Below are 26008 nucleotides of genomic sequence, written 5' to 3' on the forward strand. Positions count from 1 at the left end.
GTTCGTCACTTCTTTTTAACATAGTGTTGGAAGTCCTAGCCAGAGCAATTAGGCATGGAAAAGAAAGTCATCCAAACTGGAAAAGAGTAAGTAAAATGATTTTGTTCACAGATGATATGATCCTATATTTAGAAAATCATGAGGCTACACACACACACACAGACACACACACACACACAAGTATGAAAGCTAATAACTGAATTCAACAAAGTTGCAGGGTACAAAATCAACATGCAAAAATATGTCGCATCTTTACACACTAACAAAGAACAATCTGAAAAGGATATTAAGAAGTCAATTCCATTTACAATAACATTAAAAAGAATAAAATATTTGGGAATAAATTTACCCAAGGAGGAAAAGACTTAGACACTGAAAACTAAAAAAACATTGCTTAAAGAAATTAAAGAAGATATAAATAAATGGAAAGATATCCCATGTTTTTTGACGAGAAGACTTAATATTGTTAAGATGACAGTTCTACCCAGAGCAATCTACAGATGCAATCCAAACCCTATTAAAATCCTAACAGTGGTTTTTGCAGAAATAGAAAAACCCATATTAAAACTCATATGGAATCTCAAGGGACCCTGAATAGCAAAAACAATTTTGAAAGAGAACAAAGTTGGAGGACTCAAATTTCCATATTTCAAAGCTCACTATAAAGCAACAATAATCAAAACAGTGTGGTACTGACATGAAGACAGACATAGAGAGTGGAATAGAGAGCCCAGAAATTAGTCCTCAAATATATGGTCAAATGATTTTTGATAAGAGTGCCAAGACCAAGACAGCTTTTTCAACAAACGATCTTGAGAAAGTAGATAGCCACATGCAAAAGGTGAGGTTGGATTCTTACACCATAAACAAAAATTTCTCAAAATGGATCAATGACTTAAACATAAAAGTTAAGGCTATAACACTCCTAGAAGAAAAGATGAGGGAAAATCTTCATGATATTGGGTTTGGTGATGATTTTTTGTATATGATACCAAAATTACAGGCAACAACAACAACCAAAACAGATAAATTGGACTTCATCAAAATTTAAAACTTTTGTACATCAAAGGACACTATCAAGAGAGTGAAAGGACAACTCACAAAATGGGAGAAATTACTTGCAAATCACATATCTGTTCAGAGATTAATATCTAGACTCCATAAAATAAACTCCTATGACTCACAAAAACAACAAGAAAAACAATCCAATTTAAAAAATGAGCAAAGAACTTGAATAGACGTTTCTCTGAAAAAGATACACAAATGACCAATAAGGACATTGAAAGATACTCAACATCATTAGTCATTAGGGAAATATAAATCAATACCACAATGTTTTACAACTTCACACTCATTAAGATGACTATTATTAAAAGAAAGGAGGGCTTCCCTGGTGGCGCAGCAGTTGAGGGTCCGCCTGCCGATGCAGGGGACATGGGTTCGTGCCCTGGTCTGGGAAGATCCCACATGCCGTGGAGAGCTAGGCCCGTGAGCCATGGCCGCTGAGCCTGCGCGTCCGGAGCCTGTGCTCCGCAAGGGGAGAGGCCACAACAGTGAGAGGCCCGTGTACCGCAAAAAAAAAAAAAAAAAGAAAGAAAGAAGGGAAAACATGTTGGTGAAGCTATGGAAAAAATGTTACCCTTGTTCATTGCCACTGAGAATGTGAAATGATGCAGCCACCGTGGAAAACAGTATGACAGTTCTTCAAAAGTTAAATATAAAATTAGCATATGACCAACAATTTCTCACCTCTAGGTATATACCAGTAAGAGTTGAAAGCAGATACTCAAACAGATATTTGCACACCAATGTCCATAGAAGCATTAAAGAGCCAAAGGATAGAAACAATCCAAATGTCCATCAATAGATGAATGGATAAATAAAACATGATATATACATATAATGGAATATTATTCAGCCATAAAAGGCAATGAAGTACGGATATATGTTACAACATGTATGAATCTTGAAAACGTTATGCTAAGTGAAATAAGCCGATAGAAAAGGACAAATATTGTATGATTCCACTTACATGAGGTACCTAGAATAGGCAAATTTATGCAGGAAGAAAGGAGAATAGAGGTTACTAAGGGCTGGAGGTAAGGGAAAATGGGGAGTTATTGTTTAATGGGTTCACGGTTTCTGTTTGGAAGAATGAAAAAGCTCTGGGAATGTATAGTGGTAATGGTTGCATAACATTGTGAATCTATGTTATGCCACTGAATTGTACACTTTAAAATGTTTATAATAGCAAATTTTATGTTATACATGTTTTACCACAATAAAAAAGATAATAACAGAGATTACCTATAATAATTTTCCAATGACTGTGAATGCTTAGGAAAAATACATAAATTTCTAGAAAAGTATTATTTGGTAGAACTTACTACACAAGTAATTAATAGCCTTGAATAGTCATATGATTACTGAAGAAATCAAAACAAGCTTTAAACATATTACACAAGAAAATATCTGGACTAAACAGTTTTATGGGCAAAACTGTCACATTTTCAAGAAACATACCATCTCAATTTTGTACAAACATTTCCAGACAATAGAGACAAGAGAGAATATGTTCCAATTCATTGAGACTGAAACCATATGAAAACATTATGAGAAACAAATATTATAGACCCATTTCATTCATTCTATAAATCTTAAGCAAAATATTATTAGTAATTTGAATTCAAGAGCATATAAACAAGGTAACTTACCATAATCAAGTTGGATTTCCCATAAATATATTTTATGACGTTAAAAGAGAAAAAGAAACTCTATGATCATCTCAATAGATTTAAAAAAAGTATCTGATAAAATTCAATCCCATTTATTATAAAATTCTTAGTTTGTGAGAGGACAATAACTTTCAATAATAGAAAAATATAGCTTTGCCTCTGTTTAAAATCAGTGCTTCCCTATGAGAAAATAAAATCTGGGTCCAAAATTATTGTATAAATATTCATATAACCTTTTACTCTCAGGCCAAATACAGTAAAGGGCAGCATAAATGATCTGACCTAAATTCCACATAAGTTTTTTCTGACTGTTTTGGCCTCTTCCCTCTCCATGTACTAGGTCCAATCTATTACCCAGTTATGACATTTTTTTCTTTTAAATCATTGGTCAGTTTAAATTTTCTTCCCTATCCTCGTATCTCAAGATCCTCAGGGCCTTCAGCTTAAGTTATGTCCCTTGCTCTAGTAGCCCTCCATCCTTCTCAGTTAGTTTCCAACTGTTCCTCTCAAACCAACTCATGTTTTAAAAAATAAAACTTTTTTCTGATCTCTCCCAGCTCAAAAACCTAAAATTTAAACCTCTCCCCTTTAACTCATATATTAAGTTCAAACCCTTGTGCCCAGCTTTCAAAATCTCATTAAATGGCCCCACATTATCTGGTCAACATTATTTCCCACTACTCTCAAGTTCTGAAAGATTTCTCATCACCATATACACATATGTAGACTATGTCACAGCTTGTAAAAATAGATCTCCCACTCCAGTGGGAGGGAAGAGGCAAGAGGATAGAATGTTGCCAAACAGAACCTATGAATCCGCATATGGAGAATTTTTAAAAGATAATAAAATACAAGCAATATCATAATATATATATGCAACATCATAGATAGTTGAGTATTTATTATATGCCAGATATTCAGATAAGCATGTTTCATAGTAATAACAAATAACAGCTTCTCAGGTAATCTTTATAATAACTTTGTGAGTGAAGTCTCATAGTTCCCATTTTAAATATAAATAATTAAAACTCTGAAAAATTAAGTGGTTATCTCAAGATCATACAGTTGTAATAAATAAAAGACTTGAGATTAAAACCTAGGTCCGTCTAACACAGAGGCTGGATTCTTTACTACCTATCCTATTGTGGAAGGGCTCCTGCCTTAACACTTTTAATAGTAAGAAGTGTTTTGAAAACTCAAAAAAGTTGGAGGCCATTGGAGAATATTTTTCTCAGTTTTATTCTTTCCCACTGCTATTTTCTGCACCTCAAATGTCCTCACGTTTTCTTTAAGTATCAAACTACAACCTACTCTCTCAGGCTCAACTTAAGGTCCAAACCATCTCCAACACTCTCCCTAGGGCAACCTGGCTTAATTTTTTTCTTCACCAAAATGCTATAGTATGAGGAAACTTGACCACAAATTCAATAATTTAATTCATTTTTATTGTTTTACCCCTCTTCATTTATATTCACTCAGCAAGAGAGAGGGTACTATAGTACCCAGGAACACTCATCATGTTTCTGAAAACTGATTATGTAAAACCCTGAGAATTTCCTGGAGATACATACATGTGCATTTGTGTATATGAATACATACATATAATATGCATATATGTATTATGTATATTATATATGGGTGTGTGTGGTGTGTGTGTGATGTATCTATCTACCAGATAATCTCATTATAAATACAAAAAAGGAAGTAAAATCATGTATATATATACATATATTTCCAGACAATTTTTCAGTATAGAGACTAAAAGAAGAAAAACTTCTAAACCCATACATAGATGTATATGTGTGATATCTATATGTCTATATCTATATCAAATATTTAGTGTGAGTTTCATGGGAAAGTGAGGGGATTTTGAGTTGTTTGGATCCTCTATTTTGCTTTTCTCTGAAGACATTTACTGTGAATGCAAAATGGCAAAATTGAGCTTGAGACTATTAGAATTGTAGGCATAGAAAGAAGATAAACTTTAGGAATAAAGAGTGAACACTGTAGGAGAGCATATATCACACAATGTAAGCCTACATAAAAACTGGCATTTAAGAGAATATTTTCTTTCCTTTTGTGTATTTATTCTTTCCTCTAGTTTACCTTTAAACATAGTAAACTAGATTTTTCCAGTTTTAGGACATGTACAATTGATCTCCCCCTAACTTTATTTTATTTGCTGAAGCGGGGCTATGAGGTTTGAATGATAAACATTGAAAAGAGAAATCCCACTGAGTTTTTTTTTTTCATTCTATTATAAGTGAATAAAAATAATCTGTTGGGTGGGAGTGGGAGATTCCTGTCCTTGACCAGCTGGTTCATAAAGCAAATAGAAAAGATAAAATACAAAACAGAGAATGGTAACATAATAAATGCTTTTGCATCATACACTTTATATATATATAATCTGTTTAGTACCAAATGTAAACGCTGCAACAAATAATTAGTAGAACCTTCACTTTTTGATAAAAAGGTCACAATATAACATTATTTTTAACAATTTTTTAAACTAAATAGACTATAAAAATATTTTTACTGTAGCCAAAGCATTAAAAACTATCTTGTAAGTAAACAAGCTTGTCAGTACAGGAGATTATATGTTACACTTTTCAATGCTCAACTTCTACATACCTTATTTTATTGACTATTAGTTTATAAAGTTTAAATTCAGTATTTAAGGTGGTTTCATCTCCAAACATTGAAAGAATTCCAAAATGCACTTGCTCACCAGTTTTAACTTTGAAGTGTCTATAACCTTCACAATAGCAATGGTTTTCTCTTTCTCCTTCATCATTTTCTTTTCCTTACACTTGCAAGCAATAACTGGGAGAGCTGTGCAGAAACTTCTAAGGTGAACTTTGGTTCTTCCTTGGACTTTAAGTCTAATCTGCTCCAGATTGTGATTGACAAAAGCTTGCTTGTTGGTGTTATGCAGTCCTTTCAAGTTCCAACCAAGCACAGGGGGTTGTTAATATTTACTCAAACCTTGTCTCTGAAATAGTCTTGAACTATAACAGTATACTGAGATTGTCAAATGCCACCAGCATTTACAAACACTTGATTGAAAAATACCCATCTATGATAAAAGAAATGAGTTACTGTGCACAACCATATCTCTGAAAGGGAGAGGTGAAACTAAGACTAAAGGGTAGAAATTATAGGGAGACAGATTTAAACTCAGAGGCTAAACAATCCTTTGGCTGGAATGTAACAGCGGATCGGATCAGGCTAAGGTCCCTTCAGATTCTAAGATTCTACAATTCTATGAAATGGTTTCCTTCTGAGGCTGCTAGCACAGCAGAGTGGGTAAGATTGTTGCATTTGGTGTCATACAGGATTGGATTCAAACCCCTCTCCTGCCATTCACTAACTATATGAACTTGAGTGAGTTACTGAACTTCTCTAAGCCTCTTTCCTCATTTGTAAAATGATAATCTGTAATAATAGTCTCTATCTCATATGTTTGTTGTGGTGATTAAATTTTCATGAAAAGTGTTTTGCACAATCCTTGTCACATAGCAAGTACCCAAGGCATAGTAGCTATTATTATTGTTGTTATCCTTATTGCTCCTGATTTTAGCCATTAAAAAATTTCCTAAATGGTAATGTATAATGGGAACAATTTTTTAAAATATTGTGTGTGAATGTTAAAGTATTTATTTCATATGCATTTGCTGAGCACCTATGGTGTGCTAGACATTTGTGCTGGGTGCTGAGAATAAAATAATGAACAGGTCACTCTTTTAGGCTTTAGGGACACAGCAGTGAACAAGACAGACAAGATCACCAGCTTCCAGGAGTTTATATTTTAAGGGTGGGAGCACACAATAAATAGGTAAATAAAATTAAAAACAAGATAATTTTTGTAACTCTAATCCTAAGTGTCCCAGGAAATTAAATAAGATATTGATTTAGGAAGTGTGGGATGGGGTCTTCCAAATAGGGTGATTGTGGAAGACCTCTCTGACAAGTTGATATTGACTAAAGATCTGAGGCATAAAGAGATTGTCATGCAAAGATGTGGGACAAAATCATTCCAAGCTCAAAAAAGGAAATTCAATGGTCCTAACATGATAATATGCATGTCATATTCAAGGAGTAGGAAGAAGGCTATCAAGACCAGAACCTAAAGTTAAAGGGAAGTGCTGACTATGGTAAAGTGTCTTGGTTATATTCTGAGGATTTCAGGAAGTTAACAGAATGCTCAGCAATCAGAGAAACAGGATCTGATTTTTGCTTTGTGAAGATCATTCTGGCTGCTGTGTGATCAACAGCTCTAAGGGGGAAAGAAGTAGCAGAGAGGTTAGTTCTGAAATTCAAGTGAGAGATGATCATAGCCTGGAAAAGGGTTTTAGTAGAGGAGCTGATAAGCTGTGAGATTCAGGAAATCTGGGATGCTGAGTAGGAGGACATACTGATAAATGTGGTTGTGTGGAAGTAAGAGAGAGAAGAAGAATTACTTATTTTGGAGGGTGTTGGTTCTAGATGGATAAGGAGGGGGACAAAAACTTCTTTTCAGTCAGATTAGGTTTGAGATGTCTGTTGGAAGCACAAATCATGTTAGGGTAGCAGTAGGACATACGAATCTAGCATTAGGGGAGACAGCTAGGCTGGAGAAGGGTTGAGATCACCAACAGAATGCATAGATATGTGAGAAAAGAGGACTGAAGTCTAAGCCTGGGAGAACTTTAGCATGTAGATGTCTATTAGAAGAGAAAGAACCAGTAAGGTGGGTGAAAAGCCAAAAAAATATGGTGCTACAGAATCCCAGATAATACTTCAAGAAGGAGGGAGTGGTCAACCATGGCTACTGCCACAGAGAAACCAAGCCTGGTGAGAATGGAGAATTTACTATTGGCTTTGGTATTGGTTGGTTTTAAGAGCTCTTTTAGAATTGTAAGGGCAACAGCTGTATTGGAGAGTAGAGAATGGGAGGTAAGGAAATGGAAGCAGAGAGAGTTTTGAGGGGTAGGGAGTCAGGAAATGGTGTGGTTGCTGGAGAGGAATTGCATTCAAAGGGAGTTGTTTGATTTGGTTTTATTTTGGGGGAATCTTAGTAAAGACAAGTGTAATGCTGATATTTATAATTCAATACATCAGAATAGACTGATGATATAGGAGGAGTTGCTATTTAGAGAGGGAAAGTGCTTGAGAAGGTAAGAATTTGTGAGAGCTAGGACACAAGTAGTTGGGCTGGCTTCAGATTATGAGCTGGGACAATTCTATTCTAACAGAAGGGATGGCAGAGAAAATCAAAACAGATGCAGGTGGTCTTATAGAATTTGTGATGCAAAGCTAACAAGTAAGTTCTAATCTGACAGCATACATTTTCTCTCTGAAGTATGTTGTGAAAGAGAAATCAGCTAGAAAATGGAGAATGGATGGGGAATGGTGGAGATTTGAGAAGAGAAGAGAAAGTATAATGTTGTCTTAATTAATGAGAATTTTCACCAAGGAATAGCTGTAGTATTGTCTGGTAGTAGTGAAAGCCCCTATGAAATTTTGGTGATGTATTGGAGGTGAGTACTACGAGCAATGTGGTAAAATTTTACCCATTCAGCTACTCAGGTGAAGATGTGGAGTAAGATGAAAAATAAGTTTAATCACAGTTTGGCTTTTGTTAGGAGAATAAAATGAAGAAAAACGGGTATATGCTAAGAGTGTTCACAAGAGAAATGGTTATAGTACTTGACCAAGAATAGGTTAAGGAAGAAATTGTCAAAATGTCATGAGTGAGGGGCCGGGGCAGCCCACCCTCCCCCTGCCCCCACTGCCCACGAGGGCCAGTGTGGGCTCCGGGTGAGTGTGGCCATGGAGGGTTCTCTGGAACCAGGGCCCAGAGGTCCACGGGACCCAATCCCGGGCTTTGAAAAGAGCACAGCACAGCTGGCACTGACCTGGAGCACCATGCCACGCTTCCCCCAGTGTCAGCTGGAGGACCCAGAGTACAGCAGTTGGAGCACAAAGGTGAGCAGGGTGGGCTGTATGCTGGGCACCATAGGGTGACCCCCAGAAGCTGGTGTTCGACCCGAACCAAAGGCTGGCCTCAGACAACCCATCTGGTGGACTGCAGTTTGCCAACACATAATGAAGAAAAGATTGGTTCAAAGAGGGAAAAGGCTGATGGGACCCCCAACCGCGCACGACCACACCCCCGGCCACAGATGGTAGAGCAAATTACGCCCTGGACGGAGGGGCAGACAAACAGCGATCCAGCTCACCGAGCTGAGCTATATGCAGCCCTGGCTTGTCCTGCTCTTCCTGGAGGTCTCAGAGAGATAGAGACAGAGGAAGGAGAAGGGGGCCGGTTATTGCATACGCCCAACTCTACACTGGCCGCTTTCATTTTCCAATGTGGAGGAAATCCTCACCATATTAACGGCATGGAAAAAAGAAAGAAGAGGTATCCAACGGCAGAGGAAAGAGTCCAATGGACCTGATTCTCTGCACAGAGAATGCTGAAGGTGCCCCCCTCCGCCCCCAAAAGAAAACAGAACAAAACAGAACAAAACTCGTCAGGAAACTCAGTTCGATTGCAGGGTAGAAACTTCATCGACACTACAGAAATCGGTTGCCTTTCTGTACACTCACAACAAACTATCCGAATGAAGAAGGAAGAAGAGAACACTGTGGACAATGACGGTAAGAACCTAGGAGTCCATCTAACCCATGACCTATAATGACCTATAATGATGGTAAAATACCTAGGAGTCCATCTAACCCATGACCTATAAGACCCGTAACTCAGAAAACTGGACGAGAGACATACCAATGAAAGAAAATGAAAACGATACACACGCAACATGGAAAGATAGGTGGTGCTCATGGATCAGAAAAGTCCGTCTTGTGGAAATGATTCCACACTCCCAGGGCAATCCAGAGATGCAATGCCATTCCTCTCAAAATACCCATGGATTTTCTCAGACAAGTACAACCAAGAATTCCAAAATGCATCTGGAAACACAAAAGAACCTAGAGAGTGTCAATATGCTCTTCAGACAGAAGCACAGACTTCGGACTTCCCACACCGCCTGATTTCCAACTAGTCTGCCAACCTGCCATCATCAAGACATCATGGTATAGGCACACAAGACATCCACATAGATCCATGGAGGAGAAAGGAGAGCCCAGAAAGAAAGCCACGCTTGTGTGTCTACTCATCTCTGACAAAGGAGGTGAGAAGGTCCCATGGGGACACGATAGCCTGTGCAATGAATGGTGTTGGGGAAAAGGACTGCTCCATGCACGAGCATCACAATGGATTCCTTTCTTGTGCCACCTACAACAAGAAACTCACACCAAATCGACTACTGCAACGTAAAACCTGAAGCCAGGCCAGGCCTAGAAGAAACCCATAGGTACTGCGTTCTTGGACCTCAGTCTTACAATCATGTTTGTGGATTGGTGTCCTCAAGCAAGGGAAAGAGAAGCACAATAAACCCAGTTGGGGCTCCAGGTGACTGAAAAGGTTTTCAACAGAACAGGTAAGCATATGCATGACAAAAGAGGCAGTGGACCGAATGTGAGAAGACACTGATTTGCAAACGTTGTATCTGAGAATGGCGATCATCTGGAAAACAGACCGAGAAGTCGCACAACACAAGTCTTTGAGATACAAAAACCCTAACCTGATGCTTAACCCTAATAATGTGTGTGTGTAATTATTTGCACTGATAGTTATTTTATACTCAATATACCTAGATTATGTATAATAAACATATTCTATATCAAAAAAATGTCATGAGTGAGAAATAATAGCTATTGAAAACAGTGGTAGAGTCAATTGATTTGGAGTCTCCACAAGCTTGAGCAATTGGTGAAGTAAGAACATTAGAGTAGGTGCACTGAAAAACAGAATGTAATGGTCAAAAAGTATGAAATAAAAATGTTATAGGATAGAGAAATACATAATAACAAGATCTAAGATATCATCATGTGAAGGGATGGCTGGATAGGAAGGAGAAAAATACCATTGACACGAAGGAGACTGAGAAACTGAGAGGTTAAGATATTGATGAAAATACAACTGATTTCACTGAATGTTTCTTGCACTTTGGGTCTTTTCAGTCCAATTTACAAAATTGTTGCAGTAAGAACTAATTGACAGTTGCCTAGCTCTCTTGGTCAAATAGAAATTGAGAGGTAACTTCTGCTTAATTATTCTGAGTCTAGTCACTAATCACTCAATATTCATTTCTGGGTCAGAAATACCTGGGCTAAATTGATCTGTGAAAACCTTGAACTATTCCATTCAATCTGGGGAAATGTGAAGGACCACCACAAGTGGTGCAAGCTACCCCTTAGCAGCTTCCAAGCTTTCCACCAACAGAAGTTAGAACATGACTTTTAATTAAGCCTATATGCAGTGGTCCTGGGATAAATCTACACTCAAGGTTTTCTGCTTAAAGTCACAGCAAAAGAACCCCAAAGTGACTAACAGCACAATCAGTAGATTGCCCCTAAGACTGAAATTTCTGTGAGAACTAGAGAAAATATCTAAAATACTCAGCAACGTGCCTGTGACATAGAAGGTGAGACATTAAGAAAAATTATTGTTATTGATAAATATCCTCACTTTTGAAGCTTACCATTATGGGCATCTGTTGTTTTAGCCTCTCTAGAATTCATTTACATTTATTTTGGTAACAACTCCTGCTCTCCTGGTTCTCACTCTTCACCTAGATAATTTGTTTTGTGGAGCTGCTTGATTTACAGCTCTAGGGTGGGCCCAAGACCCAGAACAATTGGCTGACAGATAGATATATGACAGAAATTGCTCCACAAGATTTAACTGGAACTAAGTGGGAAAGGAAGCTCTCCTCTCAAGTTTTTAAGCTTGATTTAATGTATCCACCAGGATGCATTTGGTTATGACAATCAGAAAATCCTGACACAATTAGCTTATAAAATAAAGGAAAAAAATCTTACTTAATGTGTGAAATCCATAGGTAAAGAATTCTCCAGGGGCATATAAGCAGTATTTCTTTGCATTCCGCTTGGATTTTCCTCTCCCTTTGTTTCTTTAGTTTTTCCTCAGTTTATTTACCTTCTGGGCAATAAAATGACTACATAAGTCACATTGTCTTACAACATCATGGAGAGGCAAAATCTTCTCTTTCTTGGGTCTCCTTTAAAGGCTGAAGTAAATTCTAGAAGACCCCAGGAACCTGCTCAACCTGCCAGAATTGCAACACAAGCTCATTCTTAAAACAATCTCTGGCAAGGGAAAAGGGGCCAACAGGGTTGGCTTGAATTAATCAGAAACTTCCTCTTCCTTGTGAAGGAGTGGATGTCTGAAAAAAAACTGGGTTAGCAAGGAAGAATTGTGTGCATAGCTAGGAATAAGCTGTGATAGTGTCTGCTCAACAGCTGAGAATAAGGCCAGTACAGAACAAAGGCAAAGTTATGGAGGGATGTTCACATACAATATTACTTAGGAATTTGTGGATGACATGAGCCAACAAATTCCTTTCATACTTAAGCCCCATATAAGCCAGGTTCTATCATCTACAACCAAAGGTTCACTAGCTAAAATGCTTACTCAAAGCATTCCTCTGAATCTAACAGGTCTTTATTTTTATCCACATGAACTATAAATATCCTTCAGAATTTCCTATCTCTGTTCTACCACCTATTCTTATACATTCTTTTTTTTCTGACTTCTTGCCTTTTCTTATGTTGTTCTCTTAACTTGTTATACTTTGCTGCCTTCATGTCTACCTCTTAAAATCTTAACCTTTCTTTATAACTGTATCTCAAATATCATCTTTTCCTAAAGCATTCCAAAAATATCTCAATTTCGCATGGTTTCTACTTTAGTCAAACTCCAGGGCAACTCTCTGACTAGCATTTTAAAAAATTATATATATATATGCCATCTACCAAGATTTAATATAAAAATAGCTTTGGCAATAAATATTTTCAATTATTCTCATAATGCAGAAGAAGAAAGTGAAATAAAGAGAAGTGACTTGCACGATACCTAGCTGACAACTTGGGTTAATACCAAGATCCATATTCTTTCCCTCCCTGCCTCTCAGGTGTGCCTCACTGCACTGCCTCATAATCATGTGGCCTCTTGGTATGTGAATTGTGTCTCACTCAACTTTTAGTTTCCTTAGTGCACGTATTGTGCTTTGCATATAATAACTATTGAATAAATATTTGGTCACTTGAACTGCTTGGGGTCATATCTTGATCTTGATTTATCAATGATTGTTGATTGGCCAACAGCAGATACTTCTTTATATAAGTACAAATAGGCCAGTAGTATCTATCTTTTATATTCTGTATATCAAAAGCAAATTCCCAATAGTCACTGTCACCAGTTTGCACGGAATAAGTAATCTATGCAACCTCTACAAAACAAGTAAGATAATTTGACAAAGAGAATGTTTCAATATACAATTTCAATGAAATAAGTACCACATACAAGGAAGAGAAGATTGCAGGAAATTAATATCATTTCCTGAAACCCAGAGGTTGAATACTAGTTAAGAAAATAGTAACCTCATGCTGTGGAATTAGGTGGGGAAACTTAGCATTAATAACATATTTATATAGATAATTAGTCAGATTTCCTATAAATATGCTGCTTGAAATCTGAAGAGAGAAGAGGTAGAAAGAATTGTCACTTCATTCTAAAAAACGAACGAACAAACAGGCAAAAAACAAACAAAAAACCTTCAAAAAAAACCTAGATTTTAAACCTCATTTGATCTTTGTCTGATAATAGTGGTATTAATGACTTGTTATAAAGTGGAGGTCCTTTGTACGAGAGAAAAGGAGGAAAGAGATAATTCTCCTTTTTGTAGTCTATTTGGGAATTAATAAAGAAAAGAGGGATGCTTTGTCTAATTTTTTCTTAAAGTTTTAAATTTAAAATGTCCATTGTTAACATTAATACAACTTAGCCCACTGATTTACTGATGAACAGCATCTAGTCAGAATTCACTTTCTTTAAATGAAATGTTTAAAATAACAATTAAATCACAATCTTTCATATTTTTTCTCATGTTTTCTAAAAGGTCTAAAACCATAAACAAACAAAGCAACAACCCTTCAAACTGTATAGAAAGAGCTTGCACACCCTTTACAGATTCATTTCTAGAGATTAATAAATGAACAATGAGAAGGCAACAGTAATCAAATAGGAGATAAGATATCTCTTCACTGCGTATTATTCCAGGAATTTGTGATTTCAACACAGAAATCTGTCTACATGCCTTAAAGTAGTGTGAGGCTCTTCTACCTTTCTTCAGTTCATCTTTAACCTTTGGTTATTGGCTCAGAAGTAAAGTTATATTTTTGTTGTTATAATTTTTTTCTTTCCTCTATAAGGTGTAGAGCCTCTGAATCTGATAGCTGTTAGTCATGGTAAAATAGTTAAAATTTAGCCATGAACTTATGAGGGTATTATGATATGTTGTGCTTCAAATGGAAATCTGAAGATTTCACAGAAAATGCTATAGCAGACTAGATATATAATTAGATGGTGTTTATAGAGATTAGGTAGGTAAGTAGATAGATAGATAGACAGATAGATAGAATAGTACACGTCCTATTATCTTCCTCAATAAAATTATGTATCTTTTTTTCTGCACCAATAAATATTTTTTAATATTTATCTATCTTGTACCTGTTTCAAAAGTGCAGAAGAAAACATCACTTATTAATCAAATGAAATTTCTTGTTTTATCATCATATGGTATTATTGATTTTAATCTCATTGACCTCCTCAGGTCTGGAAACACTTACTGTTCTTTGCATTAGCAGAGGAGAGTCTGTTCCTTTCTCTTTAAAACTTGATTCCATACCGATTATATCCTCAATAACGTCCTCCATCTAGCAAAATATAATACATTTAGAATATTGTGCATAATGATAAAAGTTGCACGTCAGTCTGAATTCAGAGAGAAAAATTTTAGGAATCTTTAAAAGTTTTTTTAGGATATTTAGATTATATGTGTATCAAAACACAGAATATCTTAGAACTTAAAATGAAGTAATCCTGACACTCTGATCTGTGTTGCTTTTCTTTGCATTAGCTTACCCAGTTGGCAGGTGATGGCTGGGCAAATCACCCTGGGTTAGTCCTTTGGAAATTAGTATCTGCATAAATAGAGTGGTTATCATGAATACCTTGAGCCAGAGCTCATATACTTAGCTTGTAGAGAGATGACTTCCTACAAACTTTATTTTTCTTTTAAAATGTTTTTATAGGGGGCTTCCCTGGTGGCGCAGTGGTTGAGAGTCCGCCTGCCGATGCAGGGGACGTGGGTTCGTGCCCCGGTCCGGGAAGATCCCACATGCCGCGGAGCAGCTAGGCCCGTGAGCCATGGCCACTGGGCCTGCGCGTCCGGAGCCTGTGCTCCGCAACGGGAGAGGCCACAGCAGTGAGAGGCCCGCGTACCGCAAAAAAAAAAAAAAAAAAAAAAAAAAGTTTTGATGGCATCTTATAGTTAGATATTCAAATATCAGTGATCAAACTTTAGCCAATTAGTCCACATGTATAGAAACTACATGGAAATGTATCATCCAACTTTCCCTTAATGATCACTAATAATAATAATTACAATATTATCAACAACAATAATAATCACGGACACCTTAAATAGTAACAAACACAGATAATGCAGGAAATGTGGCAGGAGCTGTTTTACATGCTTTGCATACATCAGCTCATTTATCTTCACAACAACCACATGAAGCAGATACTATCATTATCTGCATTGTACAGATGAGGAAAGAAAAAGAAGTTCGATAACTTGTTCCAGAGTTTACAGCTAATGAGTGACAAACGCAGAATTTGAAATTCTGGAAATCTGACTCTATAGTCCTAACTGAAATCAGCTTTTTACTTTCTTTCTCAGGTCCTTTCTAAAATAGCCTTCCTTTCCTTCTGTACTTCAGCTGGAAGGGATTTTAAAGCTTACCTTTTAAAAATACCATCTCCCTCCCTCCCTCTCTCCCTCTCTCTCTCTCTCTCCCTCCCTCCCTCTCTGTCTCTTTCTCTCTCTCTCTCTTTCTCTCTCCCTCTATCCCCCCACAGCTCTGGTTCTCCTCTCGCCCATTATATTCTCTTTAGTGAAATTTTAAAGTATGATGTAGGGTTAAAGATAGTAAGAATGTGGAATTTATATAACTGTAGTACTCTGAGTTTCCCATGACATGTGCAGAAACAACCAGAAGTAAACTCTGGGAGATATATAAAAATATTTTATTATTCTGTTAATGTTATCTTCTAAGCAAGATTTCTGAAGACCTTAGAGAATCAGATGTTCACAGACTTTTACTAAGATACCCGCAAAGGTGATATGCCAAAAAATCGGAACACTATTCATATATTAATTTAATAGGGCTTCCCTGGTGGCGCAGTTGTTGAGAATCTGCCTGCTAATGCAGGGGACACAGGTTCGAGCCCTGGTCTGGGAAGATCCCACATGCCACGGAGCAACTAAGCCAGTGAGCCACAACTACTGAGCCTGCGCGTCTGGAGCCTGTGCTCCGCAACAAGAGAGGCCGTGACAGTGAGAGGCCCGCGCACCACGATGAAGAGTGGCCCCCGCTCACCGCAACTAGAGAAAGTCCTCACACAAAAACGAAGACCCAACACACTCCAAAATCAATCAATCAATCAATAAATTTATATATAAAAAAAATAACATGAGGAAAGGGTAGTCCTTGAAAGAAAGCAAAAATACAGACCTTAATGTAGAAACAACCTCAGATTGTTTGAGAAAGAGTGGGGGGGGCAAGGGGAATGGAAAAGAGTGTGCAAGAGCAAGAGAGGGTTGAGTTGAAGATGAAAAGTAGGTAAGGAACTTACATCTTAGAATCCTCTGGACCAGTAGTATCTAACAGAAATTTCTGCAACAATGGGAATGTCCTATATCTACAGTGTCCAATACAGTAGCAACTAAACACATATGGCTATGAGCACTTGAAATGTAGCCAGTGTTTCTGAAGAACTGAATTTTTTATTTCATTCAGTTTTTAAAGATTGCATTGAATTTGAATTAATTTAAAATTAAATTTAAACACACACACACACACACACACACACACACACACACACACGTGGCCATTGGGTACCATATTCCAGAGTGTGGCTCTAGGCCCTGTTCTGGACTTCAGATGTTATTCCATGTGCACTGAGAGATCTCTACAGGATCTAGGAAAATAAATATACATGTTTCCTTTCTTTTGGTTAGTCCACTTTCTGAAAGTTTTCAAGTATATTATTGATTGTTACCAAACTCAAATTTTAATTTCATGACATTTTTCTTATTACTACTCCACCATTAAATGGACAACAAATTTGTATTGAACAGATGTGAAGAAAACCTGAGGGAAGGAGGATGCTAAACACAATTCATGGTAAATGGTTTACTTTGGAGTATTTCTGATAGTTTCAGTAAAAATTACACATGTCATTTGTCCCTTTTCTTTCTGGAAGTTTACATCATAAATTACTCAGTCTCCTGCATCTCTCATTTTTTCCTCTTACCTATAAACATACTCAGGTTTCTTCTATTCTAGAAGGAAACCCTTCTTTCCTACATGTCAAAGTTCATCCTCCTTGGAGACTCTACTTTTGCCTTTAACACTTCTATCCCTCATTTCTGTCATCCACCTACATGACTATCTTTTCCCCTAATTTGTTGGAGTTTGTGTCTCTTCCATTATTCTAAATTGACTTTAAAATCTAACCCAAAACTTTGCTTCACAGCTTCCAGGAATCTTCATAATTAATCACAACAAACACATCATTTTATATCAGATGAAACAGAATGAACAGATTAGACAAAAGAAGAATTACAAATCAGCAGAATAAGCGTCCTCAAAGTGATAAATGAAGATGATGAAATACAAAGGAAGAACACAATATTTTGACTAAAATAAAAATGGAAATAATAGGTATGGAAAGAATGAGACTCAAGGACAAAGGAAAAGATTATAAGTAAAGGTCTACAAAAGACTAAGAATCAAGTTTCTCAACAACCCTGGGTGCAAGAAAACAATAGGATAACATTTGAAGTGTTAAAGGTAAAGAATTTTGAACCTAGACATTTATAACCAATAAAATATCCTTTTAGGATGTGCATGAAATAAAGCTTTTCTTAGACATAAAAACTCAGAAGTTTTAGGACAAAAAGACCTTCGGAAAACACTCTTTCAGGAAGTACACTAGTCAGATAATAAATAAAACTATGAAGTCAATACAAAATATAAGAATGAGGAAGTAACAGTAAAATGTTTGTGGTCTAAATAAGAAGAATGTGTGTGTGTGAGTGTGTGTGTATTCATTCTAAAAATATCAATTCAGAAAGATAGGTGAGAACAAGAAGGAGAAGACCATACTCAGATAGACTTTTACTTAAAGGTATGACATAGATATTGTTAAACAATGACATAGATAAAGAAGAAATATAGCTATGTGTCTTAAGTTAGGTGTAACCAAAAAGAGAGAGAGAGAAATTTAACCTTTCCAATAGAGGGTAGAAAAAAAGATGGCAAATAAGGAAACAGAAAGCATAGTAATTAAAAAAATGTGAAAAAAGGTAAGTATTAAATCCTAATGGTAATTACAAGAATGTAAATGAGTTAAAATAGTGCCCAAGAAATTATCATTCAAATTGGATTTTTCAAAGGTATTGTAATACTTTGTCTATAAGGGACACGTTTAAAATAAAACAATAGAGAAAGCGGAAAATAAAGTGCAAAAATGTACCACAAAAATGACCAAAAGGAAAGCAACAGTAGCAATGTTAATATTAGACCATATAAAATTCAAGATCAAATGTTAAAGGAAAAATAGTACCAAGTGACCATGAATACATATGCACCTAAAAAACTCTGTAGCAACAGCTGTCAGAAATCTATGAAAAATAAATTCAATTGTACTTGAATATTTTAGCTCACCACTCTCAAAATCATAAATCTGAATTTAGCCTTCTCTTCACCTATTCTCTAGGCCATGCCTGGGTCCTATCACCTTCTAGTCTATACCACTCAATTTCTGAAATTTTAAATTCAATTATCTCACTCATCAAATGCAATATTCCATTTAGATCCAATCAAGACCCCCTATGGCAGATCAACTGAACAATTTTCATTATGACTCTCTATGCTTTTACCCTATTATCTTTCTGCCCAACCACCCCTAACTCCCCAGGAGTTCTACCTCTCTACTTCCTGTTAACTCTGAATTCAAAGTAGAATGGTTCTTGCTCACCATCTTACTGAAATTCCTTTTGTTGCTGTTTTCTTTGACTGCTTGACTGATAAATTCAATAGATATTTATCAGTCCTTATTTTATTAGACTCAGTCACTACATTTGAGTGTGTGGGTCATTTCCTCCTTCTTTAAACCGGTTCCTTCAGTGGCACCACACTAGTTATCTTTTTACTTTACATTTACAGTCCTTTTCCTCTGACCACCCCTTAAATGTGGGTGATCTCCTCAATCCCACCCTTGGTTTCTTACTCTCCTCATTGTTTTCATGTTCTTCAGGAGCTTTCTTCCTCATTCAAATTTTCAAGTACTACCCATAGGCTGACAATTCTTAAATCTCTTCTTCCAGTCTAGATTATTCCTCCTCAAGACAAACTTGGATATCTAGCTGTCACCAGCATCTCCACGTGGTGGTCTCACAGATACCTCAGTTCTAACATGTTCTAATATAAGGCCTTATCATCTCTCATTTTACTATAGAAATAACCTCCCCACTGGTCGCTCCCTCCCTCCAGGCTTCTTCTACATAGTTGACAGAGTGATATTAAAGTCAAATCTGATTATGTTGCCCTAGCCCTTACATTTAAGCCTTTCAAGGATTTGAAATTACTTAACATGGAGCACCAGCCTTTCTGTGATTTGTCTATTATCTGCTTCCCTAGTGTGACCTTTTGTCATCACCTGCCTCTCATTTTCTCCTCACCTCATGCTGTTTCCTATTTTTTGCTCATGTTATCTTACTTGGCTAAATTGCCCCACTAGCCATTTTCCTCTAAGTCTACTTGACATACTTCTGAAGCAGAACAGCACTTCTGCACTTCTACATATACCATAGCCCTTTCTACATAATAGTATAATTATTTGCTTCCTTTTTTTCTCTTCCCTTCAACTTAGACTTCTTGTAGAGTACAGAGGATAAGAAAAACAAGGCAAGGAATAATTAAAATATAGCATGTGCTGTAAAAATGCTATGATAAAAGCAATTTTTATCCACATGATATAGGTGTTACTATGAAAACTCAGAGAATAGGCACCTAATCCACACAGAATACCCCCAGGGAAAGAAGAAACCAGAGATGAATTTTGAAGAGTCAGTCAGAATTATCCAGATAAATGGAGATTGAATGAGTAGTCGGTAAAGAAAGGATATAAGGAAGGAGAACCTGGCCGCTGTGAAAATCACTAGTGAACCATATGGCTGAAGAACAGAGTACCATGCAGATGTGTAATGATAAGTCTGGGTAGGGTAGCAAGGGTTAAGTGTGGAAGAGTCCTGTGTGCTGTGAGTCCAAATTTGAATTTTATCTTGGAAAGACCCATGCTATAAAATGCTTATTCAACTTTATATCTGATTGTCTTGGAGAGCTTTAATCACCTAGTTACTCCTAATTCCAACCCCCAAGTCCTAAATCTATGGATGCTCTCATAGATTTATTCTGTGGTAGCTATGATTTCTGGGGTCTTTGAATTAATGAAATGTTCCTTGATGTCACAGGAGGACAAGCATAGAAGAAAGAAACACCAAAATATGGCAACAGCCACCAAATCCTGAGCAATCCCACTGCCCTTGTGTTAGAAACTTCAAAAAATGTAAGCATCAGAGTGACATCACCAAGATGGCAACATAGTTAGTTCCTGAATTCACTCGCCATCATGAGGAGAACAATTAACATCTATTCAGAAAGAAGACACCACTAAGAGAAACCTAGAGCATGGGGGTGAGGCTGAAATACCCCCTGAACCTCAGAGATCAAGGCAGACTGCATCAGAAGGTGAGAGAAGCAGCTACACGTTGACCACATTGACCCTCCCCTAGGACAGTGCAACTCTATGCAGAGAGGTCTTCTCTGAGCCGCTGGTTCGTCCGGAGGGAAAAGAGAACCCAGGGCGGACAACCAATCTTCTTCAACATTGTGGGCTGCTCTGTGGGAGCCCCTACTTTGATCTCGCACTATGGGAATTGCAGAGGAATCTATGGGGCCCAGCCACTGGGAATCTGTGACAGAGAAGCAGGGAGGGGCTTCCAACAATCAACACACAGATCTTGGCAGATAGTTCATATCTGCAGTGCCTGAGTAGTAAGCCCAACCAGCGACATCATTGGTCTGCAGAACCAAATCAGGGGTACAATTTGACCAGGTAACTTGGGGGGAGGGGGCACAGATCTGACTAATTCAGATCCTCAAAGGAGTTTTATCAGCCCTAGAGCCCATTTGTCCACACCCAGGCAAGGTGCTGAGTCATAGCCCCACCCACAGTGAAAAGTACCTTCCAGCCCCATCTGAACAGAAGAGCTAGTGACAACTCCTGGAAGTTGTGTGGCACAGTGGTGCTTGAGTCAAGAGGCAGGTGGACAGGCAGAGCAGAACACCCACAGAGCAAAGCCAGTGCCGGTCATGGGGTCTTCCCATGCTATGCACAAGCAGGAAGATTAATTCATAGCCAAGGGTAGCTCTTGGCCTCTCTCAAACTGAGAACCTCCTTGGAAAATTGAGAATAGTCTGGAAGGCTATTCCTCTGGCCCCAACTGATCAGAAGGGTTAGCAAAAATACCTGAAAGCTTTGCAGCACAGCAGCACTCAAGCTGAGCAAAGGGCAGACAGAACTGATAGTCTGGAGAGCAAAGCCAGCAGCCCTGTTCAGCCAAGGAACTTGGGTGTGGGTCAGCTTGAGTTAAGACAACAAAGAGCTTTACTTGTTTTAGAGTAGCTTCTGCAACTGTGCCCGGGCAGAGAATCTAATTCATAGTCTTGCTCATCATTGAATACAGCCTTCAGCCCATCCAACCAGGAAACCTAACCAGAACACATGGGAAGTTGCATAGCCCATTCAACAGTCCCACATACAGTGGCACTTGAACGGAGAGCACAGCCATGGCTTCCCCTATGTGCAGAGCAAAATCAGTGACCTCACCTGACCAGGGAATTCAGTGCATACTCAGGCCTTATTCAGGCCTCCTACAATGAACTGCACAGGCCCTGGGCCCTGACCTACTTCTCTGCTAGGACAGGGAAGCTAATTCATAGCCCCACCTGCTACATCCAGTCCCAACCATCTAGTAAGCGTATCAGAGAATTCAGGCAACTGTGGAGCCCATTCCACAGCCTCACTTGAGTAAGAAACAAAGCCAACAGTCCTATCCAACTGCTCTCAGCTAGTGGCACAACCCCCAATCTCTGTCTTCAGAGTTCTAACAGTTGCCTCACCCCAATATATCATAATATCAGGCTCCACCTGCCCAAAGGCATTCGTGGCAGACACACCCAGAAACCCAAACTGAGCAGACTGGTGAAGAACTGTCTCTGGCAAAGCAAACCTGTAAAGTCTGCAAGAGGAGCACTATTACTCAAATGCACAGATACCAACATAAGAAATTAAGGATCATAAAAAATCAGGTAAATATGACACCACCAAAGGAAACTAATTAAACTCCAATAACTGACCCTAAAGAAATGGAGATCTATGAACTGTCAGATAAAGAATTCAGAATAATCCTTTTAAGGAAGTTTAGTGACCTACATGAAAACACAGACAGATAACTAAACAAAATTAAGAAATAGAATAAATAGAATAATCTATTATTAATAACCTAATATTTTAAAAAAGTATAAATTTTAATAGCAATAACCTAAAGTGTGATGGGGAGAAGAAGTAAAAGTGTAAAGAATACATATTCTATTGAAGTTAAGTTGCTATCAATTTAAAATAGGGTGTTATAAGTTTAAGTTATTTTATGTAAGCCTTATGATAACCACAGGAAAATCTTATAGTATTGTAATTACGCAAAAGAACTCAATAAAGAAGTCAAAGCATATTGATACCAAAAGGCAGAACACAAAAAATGATAGCAGGATAAGAAACAGGGAATGATGGAGCTACAAAATAACCAGAAAACAACTAAAAACATTTTATTGTAGTGAGCCCTTATCTATAAGTAATTACTTTAAATATAAAGGGATTAAATTCTCCAATTCAAAGACATAGTATGGATGAATGGATTAAAAAAAGAAGATCCAAAATGTGCTGTCTATAGGAGACTCACTTTCACCTTAAAGACACAAATAGACTGAGAGTGAAGGGATGGAAAAAGACATTTCAAGCAGTGGTAACCAAAAGAAAGCAGGGGTAGACAGCTTATATTGCTTACATCAGAAAAAACAGACTCAACTAAAAATGGTAAAAAGAGACAAAGAAGGTCATTATATAATGATACATCAAAAAGATGTAACTATTTATGAGTCTAACATCACAACACCTAAGTATATAAAGCAAAAACTAACAGAGCTAAAGAGAAAAATAAATGGTATAGTTGCTATAAACAATAATAGTTGAAGACTATTTTACCCCACTCAACAATGGATAGATCATCCACACAGAATCAATAAGGAAACAGTGGATTTGATCAACACTATAGACTTCCTGGACCTAAAAGATACATAAAGAACATTCTATCTAGTGACAGCAGAATACACATTATTCTCAACTATACATGTGACATTTTCTAGGATATACCATATGTTAGACCACAAAACATGTCTTAACAAATTCAAGAAGAATGGAATCATACTAAGTGTCTTCTCTAATCACAATGGCATGAAACTAGAAATCAACAACAAGAGGAAACTAGAAAATTCACAAACACATTGAAATTAAACAACACTCTCCTGAACATTCAATGGATCAAAGAGGAAATTAAAAGGGAAACAAAGAAGTTTATTAAGACAAACAAAAATAGAGACACGACATACCAGAACTTACGGGATACAGCAAAAGCAGGCCTTGAAGGCATTACGCTAAGTGAAGGAAGTCAGACAGAGAAAGACAAATACTGCATGATCTCACTTATAGGTGGAATCTAAAGCAAAAACAAAACAAAACAAAAAAACCTTGTAGAGAAAGAGATCAGAGAGGCTTCCCTGGTGGCACAGTGGTTGAGAGTCCACCTGCCGATGCAGGGGACATGGGTTCATGCCCCAGTCCGGGAAGATCCCACATGCCGCGGGGCAGCTGGGTCCGTGAGCCATGGCTGCTGAGCCTGCGCATCCAGAGCCTGTGCTCCGCAACAGGAGAGGCCACAACAGTGAGAGGCCCGCATACCGTTAAAAAAAAAAAAAAGAAAACTCTTCAAGGACTTCCCTGGTGGCACAGTGCCTAAGAATCTGCCTGCCAACGTAGGGGACACAGGTTCAAGCCCTGGTCCAGGAAGATCCCACATGCCGTGAGCAACAAAGCTCGTGTACCATAACTACTGAGCCTGCACTCTAGAGCCCGCGAGCCACAACTACTGAGCCCACATACAACTACTGAAGCCCGTGTGCCTAGAGCCCGTGCTCCACAACAAGAGAAGCCATCACAATGAGAAGCCCGCACACTGCAATGAAGAGTAGCCCCCACTCGCCGCAATGAAGACCCAACACAGCCAAAAATAAAATGTAAATAAATATAAATGTAAATAAATAAATATATATATATATATATATTTAAAAAAGACAACTCTTCAAACCATAGAAATGTTGGTGAGAGAGGTTAAGGATTGAGACCACACAACAACTAAGTGGTGGTGCTAACCTCATGGTGCCTGACTCTGAAGACTGCAAACTATCTGCTTTGTGACAATGACTCTTAGCACCCACCAATCAAAGAATATTAGGATGTTGAGGTAAGTTCCCTCTATGCCTACTTCCTGGAGAGTTTTTATCATAAATCGGTGTTGAATTTTGTCAAAAGCTTTTTCTGCATCTATTGAGATGATCATATGGTTTTTATCCTTCAGTTTGTTAATATGGTGTATCACATTGATTGATTTGCGAATATTGAAGAATCCTTGTATTCCTGGGATAAACCCCACTTGATGGTTGTGTGTGATCCTTTTAATGTGCTGTTGGATTCTGTTTGCTAGTATTTTGTTGAGGATTTTTGCATCTATGTTTATCAGTGATATTGGTCTGTAGTTTTCTTTTTTTGTAACATCTTTGTCTGGTTTTGGTATCAGGGTGATGGTGGCTTCGAAGAATGAGTTTGGGAGTGTTCCTCCCTCTGGTCTATTTTGGAAGAGTTTGAGAAGCATAAGTGTTAGCTCTTCTCTAAATGTTTGATAGAATTCGCCTGTGAAGCCATCTGGTCCTGGGCTTTGTTTGTTGGAAGATTTTTAATCACAGTTCAAATAAATAAATGGGACCTAATGAAACTTAAAAGCTTTTGCACAGCAAAGGAAACCATAAACAAGATGAAAAGACAATGCTCAGAATGGGAGAAAATATTTGCAAATGAAACAACCGACAAAGGATTAATCTCCAAAATATATAAGGAGCTCATGCAGCTCAATATCAAAAATACAAACAACCCAATCCAAAACTGGGCAGAAGATCTAAACAGACATTTCTCCAGAGAAGATATACAGATTGCCAACAAACATATGAAAGGATGCTCAACGTCACAAATCATTAGAGAAATGCAAATCAAAGCTACAATGAGGTATCACCTCACTCCGGTCAGAATGGCCATCATTAAAAAATCTACAAACAATAAATGCTGGAGCGGGTGTGGAGAAAAGGGAACCCTCTTGCACTGTTGGCGGGAATGGAAATTGATACAGCCACTATGGAGAACAGTATGGAGGTTCCTTAAAAAACTACAAATAGAACTACCATATGACCCAGCAATCCCACTACTGGGCATATACCCTGAGAAAACCATAATTCAAAGAGTCATGTACCACAATGTTCATTGCAGCATTATTCTCAATAGCCGGAACATGGAAGCAACGTAGGTGTCCATCGACAGATGAATGGATAAAGAAGATGTGGCACATATATACAATAGAATATTACTCAGTCATAAAAAGGAAATTGAGTTATTTGTACTGAGGTGGATGGACCTAGAGTCTGTCATACAGAGTGAAGTAAGTCAGAAAGAGAAAAACAAGTACTGTAAGCTAACACATATATATGGAATCTAAAAAAAAAAAAAAAGGTTCTGATGAACCTAGAGGAAGGACAGGAATAAAGACGAAGACGTAAAGAATGGACTTGAG

The 26008-nt window shown here is 37.6% G+C and overlaps 1 protein-coding gene across 2 annotated transcripts in view; it reads right to left on the reverse strand.

Annotated features, from left to right (window-relative positions):
- Positions 1 to 26008, reverse strand: part of TFEC (transcription factor EC) — a 663356-nt gene that overhangs the window by 18626 nt on the left and 618722 nt on the right. Inside the window, exon 7 of one of the 2 annotated variants that reach the window (XM_081243615.1) lies at positions 14496 to 14582. The exons of the other annotated variant lie outside the window; for it this stretch is intronic. Within the exon in view, the coding sequence (XP_081099741.1) occupies positions 14496 to 14582 (87 nt within the window). The remainder of the gene's footprint in view (positions 1 to 14495; positions 14583 to 26008) is intronic. 2 annotated transcript variants of the gene reach the window in all.

Source organism: Mesoplodon bidens (assembly GCF_964165515.1).
Source record: "Mesoplodon bidens genome assembly, chromosome: 9".
In the NCBI taxonomy this organism is placed as follows: Eukaryota; Metazoa; Chordata; class Mammalia; order Artiodactyla; family Ziphiidae; genus Mesoplodon; species Mesoplodon bidens.